At 46.2% G+C, this 16,220-nt stretch overlaps 1 protein-coding gene across 2 annotated transcripts; it reads right to left on the bottom strand.

Annotated features, from left to right (window-relative positions):
- Positions 1-6,717: 6,717 nt before the first annotated feature.
- mtpap (mitochondrial poly(A) polymerase) lies at positions 6,718-16,080 on the bottom strand. 2 transcript variants are annotated; one of them, XM_071896942.2, is made up of 9 exons: positions 15,900-16,080; positions 15,024-15,190; positions 14,626-14,859; positions 14,184-14,408; positions 12,795-13,006; positions 11,071-11,297; positions 9,741-9,833; positions 9,545-9,618; positions 6,718-7,721 (listed from the first exon to the last, which is right to left on the bottom strand). In XM_071896942.2, exons 1-9 carry the CDS (start codon positions 16,078-16,080, stop codon positions 7,383-7,385), a joined length of 1,752 nt encoding a protein of 583 aa, XP_071753043.1. In that variant the 3' UTR covers positions 6,718-7,382. The 2 variants fall into 2 exon arrangements, with proteins under 2 accessions (XP_071753043.1, XP_071753044.1); XM_071896943.2 differs by having other exon boundaries at positions 15,024-15,187.
- Between the last annotated feature and the right edge of the window lie 140 nt (positions 16,081-16,220).

Here is a 16,220-nt window from a genome sequence, read left to right as displayed (position 1 = left end):
TTTCTTGCTCTTACTATGCTATCACTATTGCTCTCCCCACCTACACATGTAACCAACGGCTGGATGCAGCAAGTCCAGGGATGTTCTCTGGGGGTTGTTGAAAGGCATTCTGGGAAATGTAAGAAATCACTGTATCAAAAAACACTTCATCACAAAATAACTCCTGGAATGCATTGAACACCGCAGATTGATGATATTTAACTGTAAGAGTATACAAAGGTGGAAAAGGCTCCTCTACACCTCACCTATGCAGGTACAGGCACTGCACAGGTCAATCAGTCTATAGTGACTCAGCCTAGTCAGCCAGCCAGCCAGCCAGTCTATCACCCAATCAGCCAGCCAGTCTCCCATGTCAGTGGGCCGCTACAGATGCTCTCTAATGAGCCGGGAGCCTCTGATCCAGTGGGCCTCGCCACATTCCACTGGCTCTAATAAGACCTTGTCCCGCTCTGTGAGCTGATAGCAGCTTCATTAACCACACTATGAACCTGCACAGGAAGCCGATAGGGGGTTTTATTAGGGTTTTATTACGCAAGAGGAACCGGGGCCAGTTTAATTGGAGCCAACGAGGAAGGTGGGAGATGAAGGGGGGCAGAGAGGGGAGGGGGAGGGGGAGCGGCAGTAATCTGCGTTTCATCTCTGCCTTTTCCGCTATTCTGCCTGATCTTGAGGAAATCAGAGGTGGAGGCGAAGGGAGAGATGAATAGAAATGTGCCGAGAAAATAGGATAATACTCCCGAGGACGAGTTTATGTTTGTTCCCTTTCTGAGCTAACCTCGATCCTGTTGTGCCGATGGCAGGCGTCGGGAGATGTTTGAGGCGAGACGTTGTGATGTCTGACAGACGCGGGCTCAGGAGGTATTTTCAGATGTTTTAGGAATTTGGGTTGATTCTAAGTATGGATGCCTCCATACTCAATTCAGGGCCTATATTTATCAGGCCGCTCAGTGTAGGAGTGTTGATTGGCGATCAGTTTAATGTGTCGTCAGTGATCCAGGATCTGCAGAGATAAATATGAACCCCGGGCCTCGGTCTGCATGATACCAGAATACACTCATAGTGATGCGGTAATGATAAACCTACAATTGACTAGGAAGGGGACGATATGCTTATCTCACGATGCAATATGGGGTTCACAATTCGATACGATCACGATACGATGTAAAAGTCTGACTGTGCAGAATTATGTTTATGTCACATTTTTGTATTGCGATATATTGAATTTTGATATATCGTCCCATCCCAACAATGGACCTATTTTGCATTTTCTGAAACAAAAAAAAAAAAGAGTGATTCCATCCCATCCCATGTCACTTGAAGATGCAAAGCCCTCAGCACATCTGGATGAGGCAAGAGTGCGCGTCACATTGCGGGGGCGTGACTGAACGCCGGGTCCCATCTACTATCCGCAGACACAATGCTGATCTATGTGTCCCTGCCAGAAAAAGCCACTGGAGCACAGGCTGAAACAAAGAGCTGCCTATGTGGCTCCCGCCCCTCACGACCGCACTGTCCTGAACTGAGCCCACCCAGATAAGTTCTCGTCGGTCCCTCCCTTGCAGCATCTCCACCTTCCAGGCCCCCCATCAAAAGCCACGATTCATAGGCATCTGATCACTAAGCGCGTGTGTGTGTAGGGACGCTACAGCCATAACGCCAAATATAGCTTCATAGAGAGTCATTCATGCCCTTTAATCTGATTTCCGCATGGCATCAGTTCATTTGTAGGGTTATCTTTTCCTCGTCCCTTTCTAGTCCGGCTCCTGACAGCGGCCTAATGGTGAGTTTGAACAAGCGCCTCTCTGTAGGGCACCGACTGCATGTGGCTTGTTTTCAGTCTGTCTGATTTAATTTCCTTCACTCTTTCTTATGCACAGATATCCAATTTGTACTTACTGGAATAGAGCGAAGCGGAGAAAAAAAAAAGAAAAAGAAAAAAAGAAATCGGCAGTATTTCAGGAATTCACCAGCCACCTATAAGTGACATCTGAAATTAATTGTGCGTGGAGGAGGAGAGGGGGGAAATGTTTTCCGTTAGAAGTGAAACGCGCGGAGGTCGCAGCCTATACTGTATGAGCAATACCACTCAAGGAAAACAATCTTTTACGCTGAGGGGGGAATGAAATACCGTGGCTTTGATTGGAAAAATAATAGAAAAAATAGAGGAGCCCCTAGTTTCTGATTAGAAAAACAGAGCCTCTGAATTGTATCTTTATGATTTCCTGGAATGAACGCCATTACGTATGAGCGGATGGGGGCCAAAGAAACCCAAACACAGAAAGAGCTGGTCCTAGTCTGCTCGGGCCTGAACAAATGTTAAAGGAGAATTCCACCCATTTTAAGAATTCACATTTGTTATTTCTGTGCCCCAGGATAGTTCAGTCAGTGTGAGTATGAACCACTCTTTCCTAAAGGGAGAAATCAGAGAGAAAACCCAGAATTTCTGATGTTACTTGGATGTAAAATCTGGCACTTCTCCATAGGCGATGAATGGGGCGCTGACTCTGTGGAGCCATGAGAAGCTAAATTGAGTTGTCACATCAAAATGTTTATTCTAATCCTATGCCAATTCTAATGTTTATTCTAACATTCCTAACAGGTATGAACCGGAATTTAAACTTCATGTGGGTGCATGAAATCGCACAAAAATTGTATGGGTCAAAAAAGTCAGTTATACAGTCAGTTGTGGTTGTGCATATGCACGTGTGTGTGTATTTGTGTCCATATGCGAGTGTGTGCCCAGTCAGCCAGGTCTGCCCAGTGAAGGGAGCCAAGGCTGGAGCGGACATGTAGGCTCGCACACAGCTGATAAGACCCATCCTGGCTGTGGTGCCGACTGTAGATTAAACCCTTATAGGAGAGGGAGGAGGGTCTGTCCCATGGGGGTGAGGGGACTTCTAGTGATTCCCCCCCCCCCCCCCCCGATCCTTGGAATAGTCTGGTCCATACCTGGATGGATCCTCCTTTAGGGGCCTACAGAGAGCCAAACAGCACTCTGGACACGGGCCTGATCCACAGCTTAGTGTCCATATGCTACACATTGGGCCTTGCTGATTTGTTGAACCAACAGAGGGGACTGAAAATAATGTGTTACTTCAGTAGTAGGCCTACATCTATAAGGTCCCATATTATTCAGTTTTCATGACTTTGTTTTCAAATATACTACGGCTCAGGATAAGAATAATGTTATTCATGATGTTTTGCAAATACATGTAGTTTAGTTAAAACTTGATTTTAATCAGTTAATTTGAAGACAACATCCACATTATGGTCTTCTGCGTAGTGTTCAACCTAGTAACCGACGCGTAGCATACAGTCGCCCGGGGATGAGATTACGTCCGTACAGTCACAATACTGGACCCTGATTGGCTGAGAGCAGCTCCTCTAATTCAAATGAGGTAAACCCGTTGAGTGGAAGCTTTCCAGTTCAAATGCTGCAAACTGGCTTGATTAGAAGGATTTCGGTTCTTTAGTGAGGGAGCCAATCAAGACCAAATCCAGCTGTGATACACTGACTACAGAAATTGCCTGTAAAAAAGGAAAAAAAATTGAAAATGCAATAATTTTAAATGCAACCACTCAAACAAATCAAGTAGTCTTCATTAAACATCTTTATCCTATATGTATATAGAGGAAAATTTGAATTCCTGTAATAGGGCCCTTGAAATACATCAGATCAGTCTCAGCCTTCATCCAAAGACAACGGCAGCTTTGACCAATAACAAAGCACATGTGGCGGTACGAATGTTGTATAAAATTGTGACGCCTCATCTTTTCCATAAGCAGCAGTGGCTGGACCGTGAGCTTGGAGGGCTACAATACACACATGCATTCTCCAGTCATGGAGCAGAGGCACCCAGGAGAGCCTGGTCGAGTGCTCTGGATGGGAAGGGTGCGTTTCCATGGATACCCACCCGTGTCCTGATCCGGCAGGGGTACAATGGCCGTGAGTGTTTGTGTGTGGTGTACCGATGTGACAGTTCATCTTCCTTAATAGCACACAGTTATTGTATCAACAGGGGCCCGGTCTGGCCGGTGCTGAATGGGTTTCATTCTAAACCGTCCACACTGCTGCGTAGCCGCTCGACTGTCCAACAACAGAAAGAATGTGCAAACCACCGTGGTTGGTGGCACTCCTAGGCTTCGGCTGCCAATATCTGTGCCAGGCTCCAATTAGGCACCCATGCGTCCTGCACTAAAACAATAGAACTCTTGGTGGGTACAGTAAGTCCCATGCACTCCCTGCCAGCGTAAACACATAGCGTACATTATCCGGCCGGTCGCCAATAGTTTCCCTCATGTTCTCGTCATACAAAGACAGAGAGACAGGGCGGGAGAGAGAGAGACCGCCGCAGTTTGACCGGGGTCACTCGGTGATGCCAGATCCGGTAGCTTTCAATAACCACTCTCTTCCCCCAGTACATGCCACCGCAGTTATGCAGCAGGAACTGTGCAGCCAGAGATACACACAGTGATAACCTCAGGGACCTCGGCGTGCGGCAAGTGCATTCCAGCGCTCCCCGCTCCCTCCCAGCCCCTCCTATTAGACAAGCTGAGAGATACACAGGCTAAGGCCAACAGTGGTGTCGATGAGTGGGGGGTGAGGGAGTGGAGGGGGAGGCTGGATACCCCAGGGGCGGCCCGCTCGCTTGTCCCTCAACCGCGGAAACTGCCGTAATGGCCTCTCACAATTTTGCAGGGACAATTCGTGGAACTGTGAGGGGAAGTGCTTTGGAGATTACTTTCCCCACACGGCTCTTTGAGGAGTCAGCGGAGGTAAGTGCAAGGAGCGGCGCGGTGATCGGGCGGCTTGATAAAATAACTCGTGGAAGTGTTCCAAGCGATAAGGCTTCTCCGTCCAATGTGAAACGCCGTAATGTGTTTTCCTCAAGCAAAGAGGTGATTTGATGTGACCTCTGTTTCTCCAAACGCTAAGTGGTACCTCTGCGCAAGAAAGAGGTGGTGCAAGCCTTCTAAAGCATACGTTTCAAAAAGGGGGGGTATTCAAAATGAAATGCACGCCAAGACCATTTTTTGTTTTTCCTACTTCTTTCCCCACCGTGTTTCCTCAAATCCCTCCCATGTTTTTCAAACCCTCAGGCCACCTTTTTAAATTCTTTCAGGATCTGAAGGCGCATTGGGAGCCAAGAAAAAGGCAGCAACATAAACTCTGACCGCAGCCACATCGCCCCACTGAACCTCTGGACTTCCTCCGAGAGGGCCAATCCATCTTGGACTTTTCGCCAGTTTGCCTAATAAATCAGAGCCCGCGGAGTGCTGCCTGCAGACACCCAGGACGAGGGTCACTGCCGGGCAGGTTAGCCAAACACACCCTCGGTCCCTTTCCGGACCAAGTGCTCCATCACTAGAAGACGGTCGCATAAAACCTCAACTCTGCTTTGGGTGGGATGAGAGAGAAGGAATGTGATTAACCTTGACATTGACCTATGGTGACCTTTTGGCAGGTGGCCATAGTTCATATCTACAAACTATTTCAAGATGTAATTACCCCATAAACAATTCAATAAGTTGGAGAGAATACCATTAAATGGAAGTCCATATATTTAAAAACCAATACAGCATATGCTAAACTACAAATCAGCAGATCCTATAGCTCCCTCGACTGAACCCCACGACATCCCAGCAGTCGTATTTCGTCGAATTCCCCAGAAGTGTTGATTTCCCCACCCAATGCTTCTCTAACCACCTCATTTCATAACCACTCTGTTGCTCCACCGCAGCATCCAGATCCATCAGTCCAAAACTCACTCATGGAAATAAACAGGCTCCGCAAAAACCTCAAAGAGCACTGCCACTTTGAGGGGAGAGGGAAAAGATGAAGACCGAGATAGAGGGAGTGACACAAGATTTGAAAGAGCAACGGACGGGCACACACACACACACACACACACACACAAGCTCGGGAAGAGGAGAGAGGCAGGGACGGAGTGAGTGGAGTTCAAAGCTGGAGTGGTGTGGGAGGGTGTGAGGCAGTGATGCCCCCCCCCCCATCCTTTTCCCTCCCTTCCATGCTGTGCCCCCTGGCGGGAGGGGGTGGGGTGTGTGCGTGTGTGTGTGTGTGTGTGGGGGGGGGGGGGCTGTTAAAAGTCTCTCCCTTCACCCCCCTGACCTCCCACTGCAATGAGCGGAAAAACAGCTGTGGGCCGCACACTCCAGCCTCCTCAACCACTGTCTCAGGGGGCCGAAACACACACTTACAAACACACTCGCGCACACTCATAGGATGTGAACTTACAGATGCACTCTTAACACATGCACCCTTAGGCCTTCTCTCTCTCTCTCTCACACACACTAAAACTTTTGGTAACAGGTTATGCAACAACTAACAAAAAAAAATGATGATGTGCATGACCTTTTCAGTATTTCGACTTCTTACCAACTTGGCCCATATTTTGAATGACCAACGCATTCTCTGGACAACGCGATTAGTAGACAGCGGCATTGTAAGCATACTCTGGAAACTGAATTAAAGAGCTTGTCTCCGTCTGGAAGACGTACGGAGTTAAAATGGAATGTGCCCACTGTCTTTCCACATATTTAACATGTCAGCTCAACCAGTAGCTTTTCAGAGAGGTCAATCCATTCTACAGACTTTACCGCAACTCTGGCTGCTCTTGGTTCCAGGGAATTGAGTGACCAACTAAATGGATTCTGTATAACTTTGAGTAATACACGCTAGCACCATTACATCATTGTTTTAGATAGCTTGCTGCTAAAAACTTTAATCCAGATGTAACACAAGATTTGAGCAAACTGTGTGTCAGTATGTTCCGTACTGTTTTTCCCATCATTCATTGAAAAAATGAAGCTCAACCCCAAAGTGTTTTCAGTTTGCAAAGCAAGCTTGATAATCAAGTCCATATTGTGACACTGATTTAATAAAAAAAAAAAAATGAGACATCCATATTGATTTTGCTTAAGTGTAAAGAGAAAACAGATGGTGTTGGTAGTCACTATAAGTTATCATTTCTATGTACACAAATTTGCAAACATGGATAATGTGGATATACAGTCTTCGCTCCTAAATGAGCATTTAAGACTTGCATCTGTTTCCACAGTATTGCCTTTAGTGCAGGAATAGAGCAGGTCTACAGTATACACAGCACTCCCTTCCTTAAGCCTGGACCCATACATATGCACATACAGGCCTCAGTTACACCCTCCAGTGTTCATGTTTGAAACTGCAGTGCAGTCTCAAACAAAACTGGAGGTGCAGTAGTTGTATCCATTGCAGAACCTGCAAAGTGTTTCTTTGTTTCCCATTCTCTCCTCACTTCTAGCAGAGGCATCAGACAATAACAACAAAGGTTGAGGAGAAGTAATGAGGAGGAAGGAGCTGATTTCTGAAATGTCTCAGTGTCTTAGCTCTTGTTTTGGTGGTTTGTAGTCTTCAAGGATTCTAGCAGGCTCTTGATTCTCGCACTGGCTGGCTCCCTCTTCCTCTTCTTGCGACCTCTGATCCCTGCAACCTGGGAGGGCAGAAGGAGGGTGGCCAGTCCCCACGGCGTGGGGGTGTTGCCCCCACTGTCGCCTCTGGGTGCCCTGGTTTCACTCTCCTGCAGCAGCCAGGAGTTCTCCTGGCACAGGGCCACGAAGCGATCCAGCTGGGTGCCGTTAACGTTTTTGCTGACGTTCAGCGTGGGTTCGAACGGGTTCTGGATGTGCAGCGGGGCCACCTCTGGCTTGTTCTGCTCTTTGCCCTGGAGAGAGGGAAGGGGGACAACGTTAGCAGGTGAGAAAACACTCGCGAACACGAGCAGCCATATGCGCAGTCCCGCGCGTTATGGTCCATCTATCTTGCTGGTCATGCTTTTAGGTCTTTGCTGCTGTATCTGGGGCACCTATGGCTGACTGGTACACCTTTCCGCAGGCTGGCAGATGGGACAGGGAGGAGTAGGAGAGTGTGTGTGTATTTGTATGCGTGCGTAGGTGTGTGTGTGTGGTGATATGAGGAGCAAGGCCGCAGGTCAGCACTGGCAAAGCTGAGCGACACACTCACTATGTCTCATCTATCATACATCTAAAAAAAACAACTAAAAAAAAAAACGTTGGCCTCAGATACGACTCTGGGAGACACTTTTACTTGAGCTGTGAAAAGTGAGAAAAATTTGGGAAAAGTGTTACCAACCAGAGCATTTATCGGCGGTGCTTCTGTCTAGCAGTCCTGCTCATCAAATGAACTATTAAAATATGGGTCAGGGATAAGTCGAGAACCTTCCAGGGTCCTTTGCATGCCATACCTGTATCCTGCCTAAAGCCTGGCAATAAAGGGGCTGAATGGATAAAGGGATGGAGCTGCGTCAGGAGGGAGGGATAGAAGACGGCAACATAAAGCCATCAGTCAGAGGAGCCGAGCGAACCGGAGAATTGTAGCACAGTAAAGCAGATTTATGGCTGTTTCTCTACTGGTGAAAGCCTATAGGCACGGGTCATGGCCGCAGTCTACCTGCAGGCTGCTTCTGCTATGTCATCCCTGATATTAGTCTCATATATTAGGCTGCAGGGTCTCTCCTTCCCGGGGGCGTCAATTCATTAAACCATAAGGCATGGAAAAGACCCTGCATCCAATATAATTTGACACCAAAACTTCAAAAACTACTTATATCGACTAAATTTCATGAGTGATGACTGACAAGACATTATTATTAGGTCAATGTGATGAATTATAAGACGTAGGTCAATAAACCATCTTGTACAGACGTACGCTGCTTTAGAGGGAACATTCGTCCTGAATGCTCCCCTGATGTGTTTTTTTTAGATATGGCTTCTAAATAGATTTCTGGCCATTTCTGCTTGATCTTTGCCCTCCTTTTTAATGATAAATACTATAAAGGTCCAATTTGGACTGACTTAGGCTAAGGTATGGTACTTGCCATACCTTGCCATATTCAACTGACACCCATGCTCCGTTCCTCTCTCAGGGGCCACTGGAGAGTAAATAAATAAACTGATAACAAACAGGGAACATCAGGATGAACACGGGTCTAAATAGAAACAATGTGCGTTTGTTTACGCTGATCCTGATCGAGCTCCTAATTGGGATCACAGCTCAAGGGCGCCGGGCCCCGTGGGGCGGGCATCCATCACACATGACAGGGACAGCTGTCATCTGCGTGTGGGAAGACGTCATCCACCAAACACTGCCTTGATTACCACCAGCTTTCTCTGCTGGAGCTCGGCCCTGGGACTGGGAGGAGACTTGAGTGAATGCTGAACTGGCTTTCCTCGACTGCTGAAGTCCCTTCTTTTTGTCTTTTCCTTTAAGTTCTGTTTTCCACTGATGCAATGGGTTGATTTTCAAGCAGCCTAGAGGTTAGAGAGACCATCCTGTAACCAAAGGGCCACAGGTTCGATCCCAATAACAGTCCTGCTGCACTCTCCAAGAAACTGAAACTCTTCACTTACTGCCAATTGTGCTGAATAAATGCCTCAGCTAATTGTAAATGTAATGTAAACTGTAATTGTCACCTTTTGGCACATAAATCGTTGGGTTGCATTGGAAGTTATAGAGTAAGCTGCTTACCTTTCTGATATTTATGGACATCTTGTTGAATGCAAAAGTGCCGTAGAACTCGAAGAATTCGTGCAGCAGTTGCTCTGAGACAATGCAAAAAAAAAAAAAAAAAAGTCAAATTAGCATGACGGGCCGCTAACAAGAACATCGATATGGATCAAACCGAATGCAGCCCCAAAGCCCTTATTCGACGCTCTCTGCCCACCTAGTGTTTCCGTGTTGTTCTGGAGCTGGATCCCGCCAAAGTCGCTGACAAACGTGCAGTCGTTCCCCTCAATCACGCTCTTGTCCGCGGGGCCTTGTGGGACGAGAGCAGGGACACAAGGTAAACGACTGCCTTTACACGGCTATGATAGCCATAAACAAGACGCAGACGGATGGAGTCGCTTCATACATGGAGAGGAAAGAGAGAGAGACGGAGGAAGGGGGAGAGAGAGAAGTGTCTGTATGTGTGTGTGTGGGAGGAGAGAGGAAAAGAAAGTGAAGAGAAGAGAGGAAGAAGAAAGAGCATGGATCATGTCCTTGGCGGGCTGGTTTGGTTCTCCATCAAAGCCCTTGGTACCAGTCTCCTTGACCGTGACGGGTGGGGGAGAGAGAGGGGGGGTTACACCACTGTTTAAATAGCTACCTGCTCGTGTGTGTGTGTGTGTGTGCTTCCAGAGGAGGCGGGGTCATCGACCTTCCCAGAGTGATGGGCCTTTTATTGTCCTGTAAGCACTCTGTGTGATAGAGTCTGCGTTAAGCAGGGGCCGGGGAGGAGGAGGAGGAGGAGGAGGAGGAGGAGGAGGGGGTGGTGGTGGTGGTGGGGGGGATAGATTGCTTTTGGAAGGCAATTATCAGGCAGCCAAGGTGACAGAGCGAGAGCGAGAGACAGAGATAGAGTGTGGAGCAGCTAGAGCAGCAGTAGTGGACTCAGGGAGGCAGACTGGTGTGTTGGAGGTTACACTAACACACACCGGCGACACTTTAACACAGCTGACACTGGGTTACCCATTCATTTCAGATGTATAAACGGTAATGAGAAGCTAAATGCCCTAAGCCATCTACAGAGCCACAATGAAACCCACAGAGGAGTCTACCTCTAAGTTTAATCATATCTGTGCATAAACTCTACTGCAATATTTCCAATTAACAATCACAGACTCTCCAGGGTGGCTGATAAAGGACCTGCTTGGGACTTCAGGTTGGTAGCAAGGCTGCTGGTCCAGACATGACTAAAGTTTGAAATGCTGCTGTTGGCTACAATCATATTTTTACAGTCATGGACAAGGTCAAAAGCAGAAATACTCTCAGATCTAGAGCTGAACAATTAATCGAAAAAAAAAAAAAAATTGAAATCACAATATGAACTTCTGCAATTTCCATATTGCAGAGGCAATTAAATGCTTAAGAGAGAGGCATCTAAAATAGATTTCACTTTCTTTTAAACAATTTTCAAGTTCAAAAAAACATTATGACAAGAAAAAATTATATGAATCGCAGTTTAAATCGCAATTGCAATATTCTGTCAAATAATCGCAGATGCTAGATGCTACCTGCGAGGTCCCGGAGGTGCTCCAGGGTGGGGATTATGGGCGGGCTCCTCCTCTGCAGGAAGAACAGCACCATGACGGTGAGGGAGAAGTTGGTGATCCAGGCCCCGGGGATGCTGCTGGTGATGCCGTGGGCCCTGGCCCAGCAGCGCACCGTGAACACCAGGCCGCGCACCCGCCGGTCCAGCCCTCCGTACAGGTACAGCAGCTCCGTGCTCTTCATCGCCACCCTGTGGAGAACGGACGGTACGACATCGCAAGTCACGAGTGGATTTGATCTGACTGCTCTACCTCTCGCTATTGTCCTGCATGTTTTGGCAGAGCTAAATGTAGGCAGTAGAGGTACTGATAAGGTTAATAAGCCACTAAATAAGGCTTCATGGGGTACTGGGAGATTACAGGGACAGTTTATATTTTCGTCATTTTTAGCTGACCCTCTTATCCAGAGTGCCTTACAATGAATGAAATAGGTGTTCAGGTGTCCTGCTCAGGGACAGTTCAACAGGACATCTGCTGTTGTGAGGATTAAACATGTGGCCTGTCTGTTATGGGACGGTCACTTAATCCACCAGGACACCCTGCCACCCTCCTCTCTCATGGGAAAAAGTACCAAATAGTAAAGAAGGCATCTACTAAGGAGAATAGACTGCATTACCAGTCCGATGTATAGTGCTGTTTGTGTTGATTTAATAGCTGTTACTATAAAGAAACGCCTTTTGACGTAATGTCTCTCTCAACAGGCTAGGAAGCTAGGTTGAAATGCATCACGCTTGTTTATTACATGAATGGAAATACATTAAACAAAAGTGTTACTGTAGTGTACTTTTGGGAATGGCTGAAGCCCTCTGGTTCACCATTTAGGGAAAATTGTGTGTTCTTTGGGGTTAAGGTCTGGGTGTGTTGAAACTGACCAAAAATGAAAGAATTCAAAGCCTGTAAAGTGTGTATCTACTTGACTTCACAGCCTCACATCATCAGAAAATGAAATATCGTGCTATATGTCAAGGGTCAGTGAAACTATGAGTGATGGTAAAAAAACAAAACAATTAACAAGTCATGGCAAAACCACCACTAGAGAGCAGCCTTTAGCTCGTCGCTGTGACTGACTCAGTCACATTCAGATGGCATTCAGTTAGTTTCTTTTTATCGGACACAATAACCCTCCAAACAAGGCTTCAGAAAAATCCCCCTTACAACCACAGCGGGTGGTTCAACTCCATTTCCTTAGAAACTGCAGAGTGGTTTTCTGAACGTTAGCAGGTGTGAGTGTGTGTTTGTGTGTATAAGCGTGTGTTGCCACCAGCAGAGACCACAATATCTTCAGGTCCGGAAAGAGAGAAGTGAAACACAAACAAGCCCCCTGTCTGGTCCCCCTATCTAGTTTCACCGTGGCAAGCATGCAACTCAACGTTCACAGCGCTTCCTGGCCAACTCCGGTTTCTGTTTGGGGTTTTTGCAACGCCAATGTGGCCAAAACGCTGTGAAGGACAACATAAAACTAGCAGTTTCTGTGAGGCAAGGGGCCTATGACCAACTGTAATTGACATTTCGAGATATGACCCTTTTCTGTGAGAACTTCTACAGCATCAAGGTCATCAGATCCACTCACTGATACAACGTCACAGCAAAATTAAAATGCAAAAGAAAGAGCTATGCTGAGTAATGAGAACAAATTAACATTACATGCAGTTGTATGCCAAGTTAAGTGTGTGTGTGCAACTGTATACCTATTGTTGGCTGTGAGGTCACACTGAAAGCCAGAGGGCTGGTGGGCGAAGCGGACCAGGGGGCAACGGGCGTTGAGGATCTTCTGCACCCCCACACAGCCGGGCCCAAACTGGTCCACACACTCCCCGATGACAGAGAGGATGCTCTGGGTGACGGCCCGCTCCGAGTTGGCCTGCTTCATCTGATACTCTAGGGACAGGCCTGCTTTTGGCTGAGAGACGGAGAGGAAGAAACAGTTTTGTGATGCGATACTTTATTGATCCTTGTAGGGAAATTCCCTTTTCTCTTATCCCCCCCTCCCCCCACTTCAGCAAGTTGAATGTTTGCCGACACAGGGGCTTGAACTTAAGATGAGATCCTCCAACTTGGCTATTCACAAAGGTGATAAGACTACAGTAATAGACAGATCATATGCATGAGATGATAGAATACTCAACTAGGAAATGTACAAAAATTAAAATGAACAAGTCAGACACGATGCAAGCACAACCTTTGACGATCACCTGCGTGCTTATTTAGGCTATTAAGTGGAAATTCCTTCTAAAAACATAATTCAAGTGTTATTCCTAAGATTTCAGCCAGAAGTTCTCAAATTAACAAACTCTAATGTACATCTTTATAACAAAGAGGGGATTGTGATTTCATGTCATGGTAATATCACCACACGGTTCACCTGTGAGGCACTTGTACATTTGTCACACATGATTAATTACCCACTGCCACTGATGCCTGGATCTTTTTTAAATGCTGAAGATCTCACCAACATGAAGTAGCCTTGAAATACTAGATGCAATTTAGTAGCAGACGTTACATGTGTGTAATTCTACACACGTGAAGGGAGTTGCATTGACATGTGTATTAAGCCCATTTGTGTATTAAGTCCTCTGACAGAAACTAGAAAATAGGTGTGTAACAATTCAATCCACCATGTAATAGCTCTACAAATGTAATTTAAGTAACTTGGCTGATTCAGTCAGCATTAATTGAACATGCAAACCTTATACTAGGATACTAGTTCAAAGCATAATATATTTCAAGGCAAAAGTTAAAGCTTTAAACCACAACAGCTCAATGTGTCTATAGTATATTTGCAATGCATCAATCAATTTTTACACCCCTACTAGGAAAACAAAACACTGGTGGATAATCATCATAGAGGAACCGATTAACACTGCATGAGCCATCTGATGATGCACATAAAACAACATTATGGCTTGTCTGCAGTAAATAGGAGTTTCCGATGCGAGCACTGATGCTGTTCAGAGACAGAATTCAGATCCTGAAAGCTATATCTTCCACACAGCCTCACCTGTTGTTTTTACAAATTAGCCTGGCTTAGTCTAATGACAGTAACTAAAGGTTTTCCTCCATGCATTCCCCTTTATTACCATCTTGATGTTCCTTCCGCTGATGCCGTCCAGGTCTAGAAACATGTCCAGGTCACAGCCTAGCTTTCCAAAGCCGTTCACCGATGAGCCGAATGGTCTGATGGTGCATTCTGGGAAATAAGCAGCAGCAATGTCCTTGAGCAGAGAGCAGACCAGGAAACGCAGGCGGGTGTTCTCCTCTGTTAACTGGTAGGCTTCTGTCAGAGAGGTTATCTGCTGGTCTATCTGAGGGGAAAAGAGCGGACAGAGACGACTGTAAACACAACACTTGCATGGCCGAAAATTTACCAGTTTGTGCCATTAGGCTATGCTAAAGCTAGGCACCAAGGAATGCTTTAATCACTGGACATTAAAGAAGTAAATAGCTTTCTGTATTTTCTGCTGTGATAGTGTGATATTGTGACCTGCAGCACCAGGACAAGCCTCATGCATGAACACTTACACTCTCCTCTCGGGACAGTCTCTGTATGAGCTCATTGAGGGGGATGGTGGTCTGCGGTTGGCACGGTTGGCCTGCCTTGGAATCTGTTGTGTCGGCAGGACCAAGACTCCTGAGTGACAGCAGTCTTGATTTGAAAGGCACCATGGATTCATGGTTGACGCGAGGGATGGCGGTCGCTTCATGTAATGAGGCAACGCTTTCCTGATTGGCAAACTCAACCACCGCATACACTCCCTGGAGAACAGAACAGTAGCATAAAATCAACACACTCAATTATGCAAGAGGGGAGTTATGCAGATTTTCATCATCCAATTGCATCTTTGTATGATGTTGATTGTAGTATGATGATTGTTGGAAAAGAATGCCTATTTAACAGTAGTGCTTAGTCTCTTACTTACATAGCTTTCATAAAAGAAACACTTCTTGATATCTCCATGTCTTGATAAATACTTGAGGAACTTTTTCTCATTGGTTTTGGACTGGCAGCTGATGAGAACAGATCTCTCCGCTTGCTCTTGTCTCTCTGCCTGGACAGCAGAAAACGACCGGCGCCCATCCTTTGCTTCTGACAACAGAACAGCAAAGCAAAGTTCAACAGCTGCACAAATCACTGTCAATATAGCTTTCAGGGAGGGATTTAGTTATCTTCATCATTCACCCCATTCTAGCTAACTGAAGATTGTTAACCTGCAGCCAAATTTTACAGCATTATCTGCTGGATGAAGCTATCCCCATTAGCTGCGACTAGTCTGGTCTACAGTTGCCCCAGAATGTCACGCCAAACTTCATTCAAAAATCTGACGAGTTAATGTGGCATTGTTTATAGGCAAAGGTACATAATATATCACATAAGCCCTTTCTGAATCGTTAGAAGCCACTCTTCAATTCGGCTTACATGCAATCCACCAAGCAGCAAACTTTTAGAATTGATGATTCACAATAACTACTAATCGCTCTCCACAGTGCAATTTGGTGGGATAACTGGAAATGACAAGTGAAACATTGCTGTTGCTGAGATTTTGTTGATCATCTACACGCCGGATTTATCTGAAGTCCCCGACGATTCGTAAAAGCTCTTATGTTATGTTAGGTTATGTTTCATCAGGTATGTATCTTGGCCAATAGGCAAGGCTAGAATAAACTGCCATGTTTTTAAATGGAGTTTGGCGTGACGATCACTCTATACAAGAGTCAACAGCATGTATCAAGGCTAGCTTGCAGGCTAACTTGGTTTGTTTCGGAACTGTTTTTCCCTGACAGCTTGAGTTACTAACCGGTTTCTTCTCTCCTGGGTGCTTCAACTTGCGCAGCAACAACGTTTGTCCCAACTTTTCTTTGAAAACACGTATCAATCTTTTGAAAGCACTTTGCCAGGCTTCCCCTTCCCCTCATATGTAACCTGCACATCCCGAAGGAGGACGCCATTGTTGCTCGTAAAGTAGCGTAAGGGCGCATGCGTGCAGTTTGGTTCTACGGCTACTGGGAGCTGTCAAAAAATACATCAACAATTCCGCGACAAGTATCAGGTTTATAATGCTTTTATTATGCCTCCTACATCCTCACAACCTTTCCGTGTCCTACTTCAGCAACCATAA

This window comes from Centroberyx gerrardi, chromosome 22 (genome assembly GCF_048128805.1).
Source record: "Centroberyx gerrardi isolate f3 chromosome 22, fCenGer3.hap1.cur.20231027, whole genome shotgun sequence".
NCBI lineage: Eukaryota > Metazoa > Chordata > Actinopteri > Beryciformes > Berycidae > Centroberyx > Centroberyx gerrardi.
This window is presented reverse-complemented; position numbering and strand designations above follow the sequence as displayed.

What these genes read in the sequence shown, in the direction of transcription:
- mtpap (XM_071896942.2), bottom strand. Translation starts at nt 16,080, where the DNA reads ATGCGCCCTTACGCTACTTTACGAGCAACAATGGCGTCCTCCTTCGGG. An exon ending in ACCCAGGAGAGAAGAAACCG is followed by an intron (nt 15,191 to 15,899) that starts GTTAGTAACTCA and finishes TTCTGTTGTCAG; the next exon opens with AAGCAAAGGATGGGCGCCGG. An exon ending in GACTGTCCCGAGAGGAGAGT is followed by an intron (nt 14,409 to 14,625) that starts GTAAGTGTTCAT and finishes TTTTCCCCTCAG; the next exon opens with ATAGACCAGCAGATAACCTC.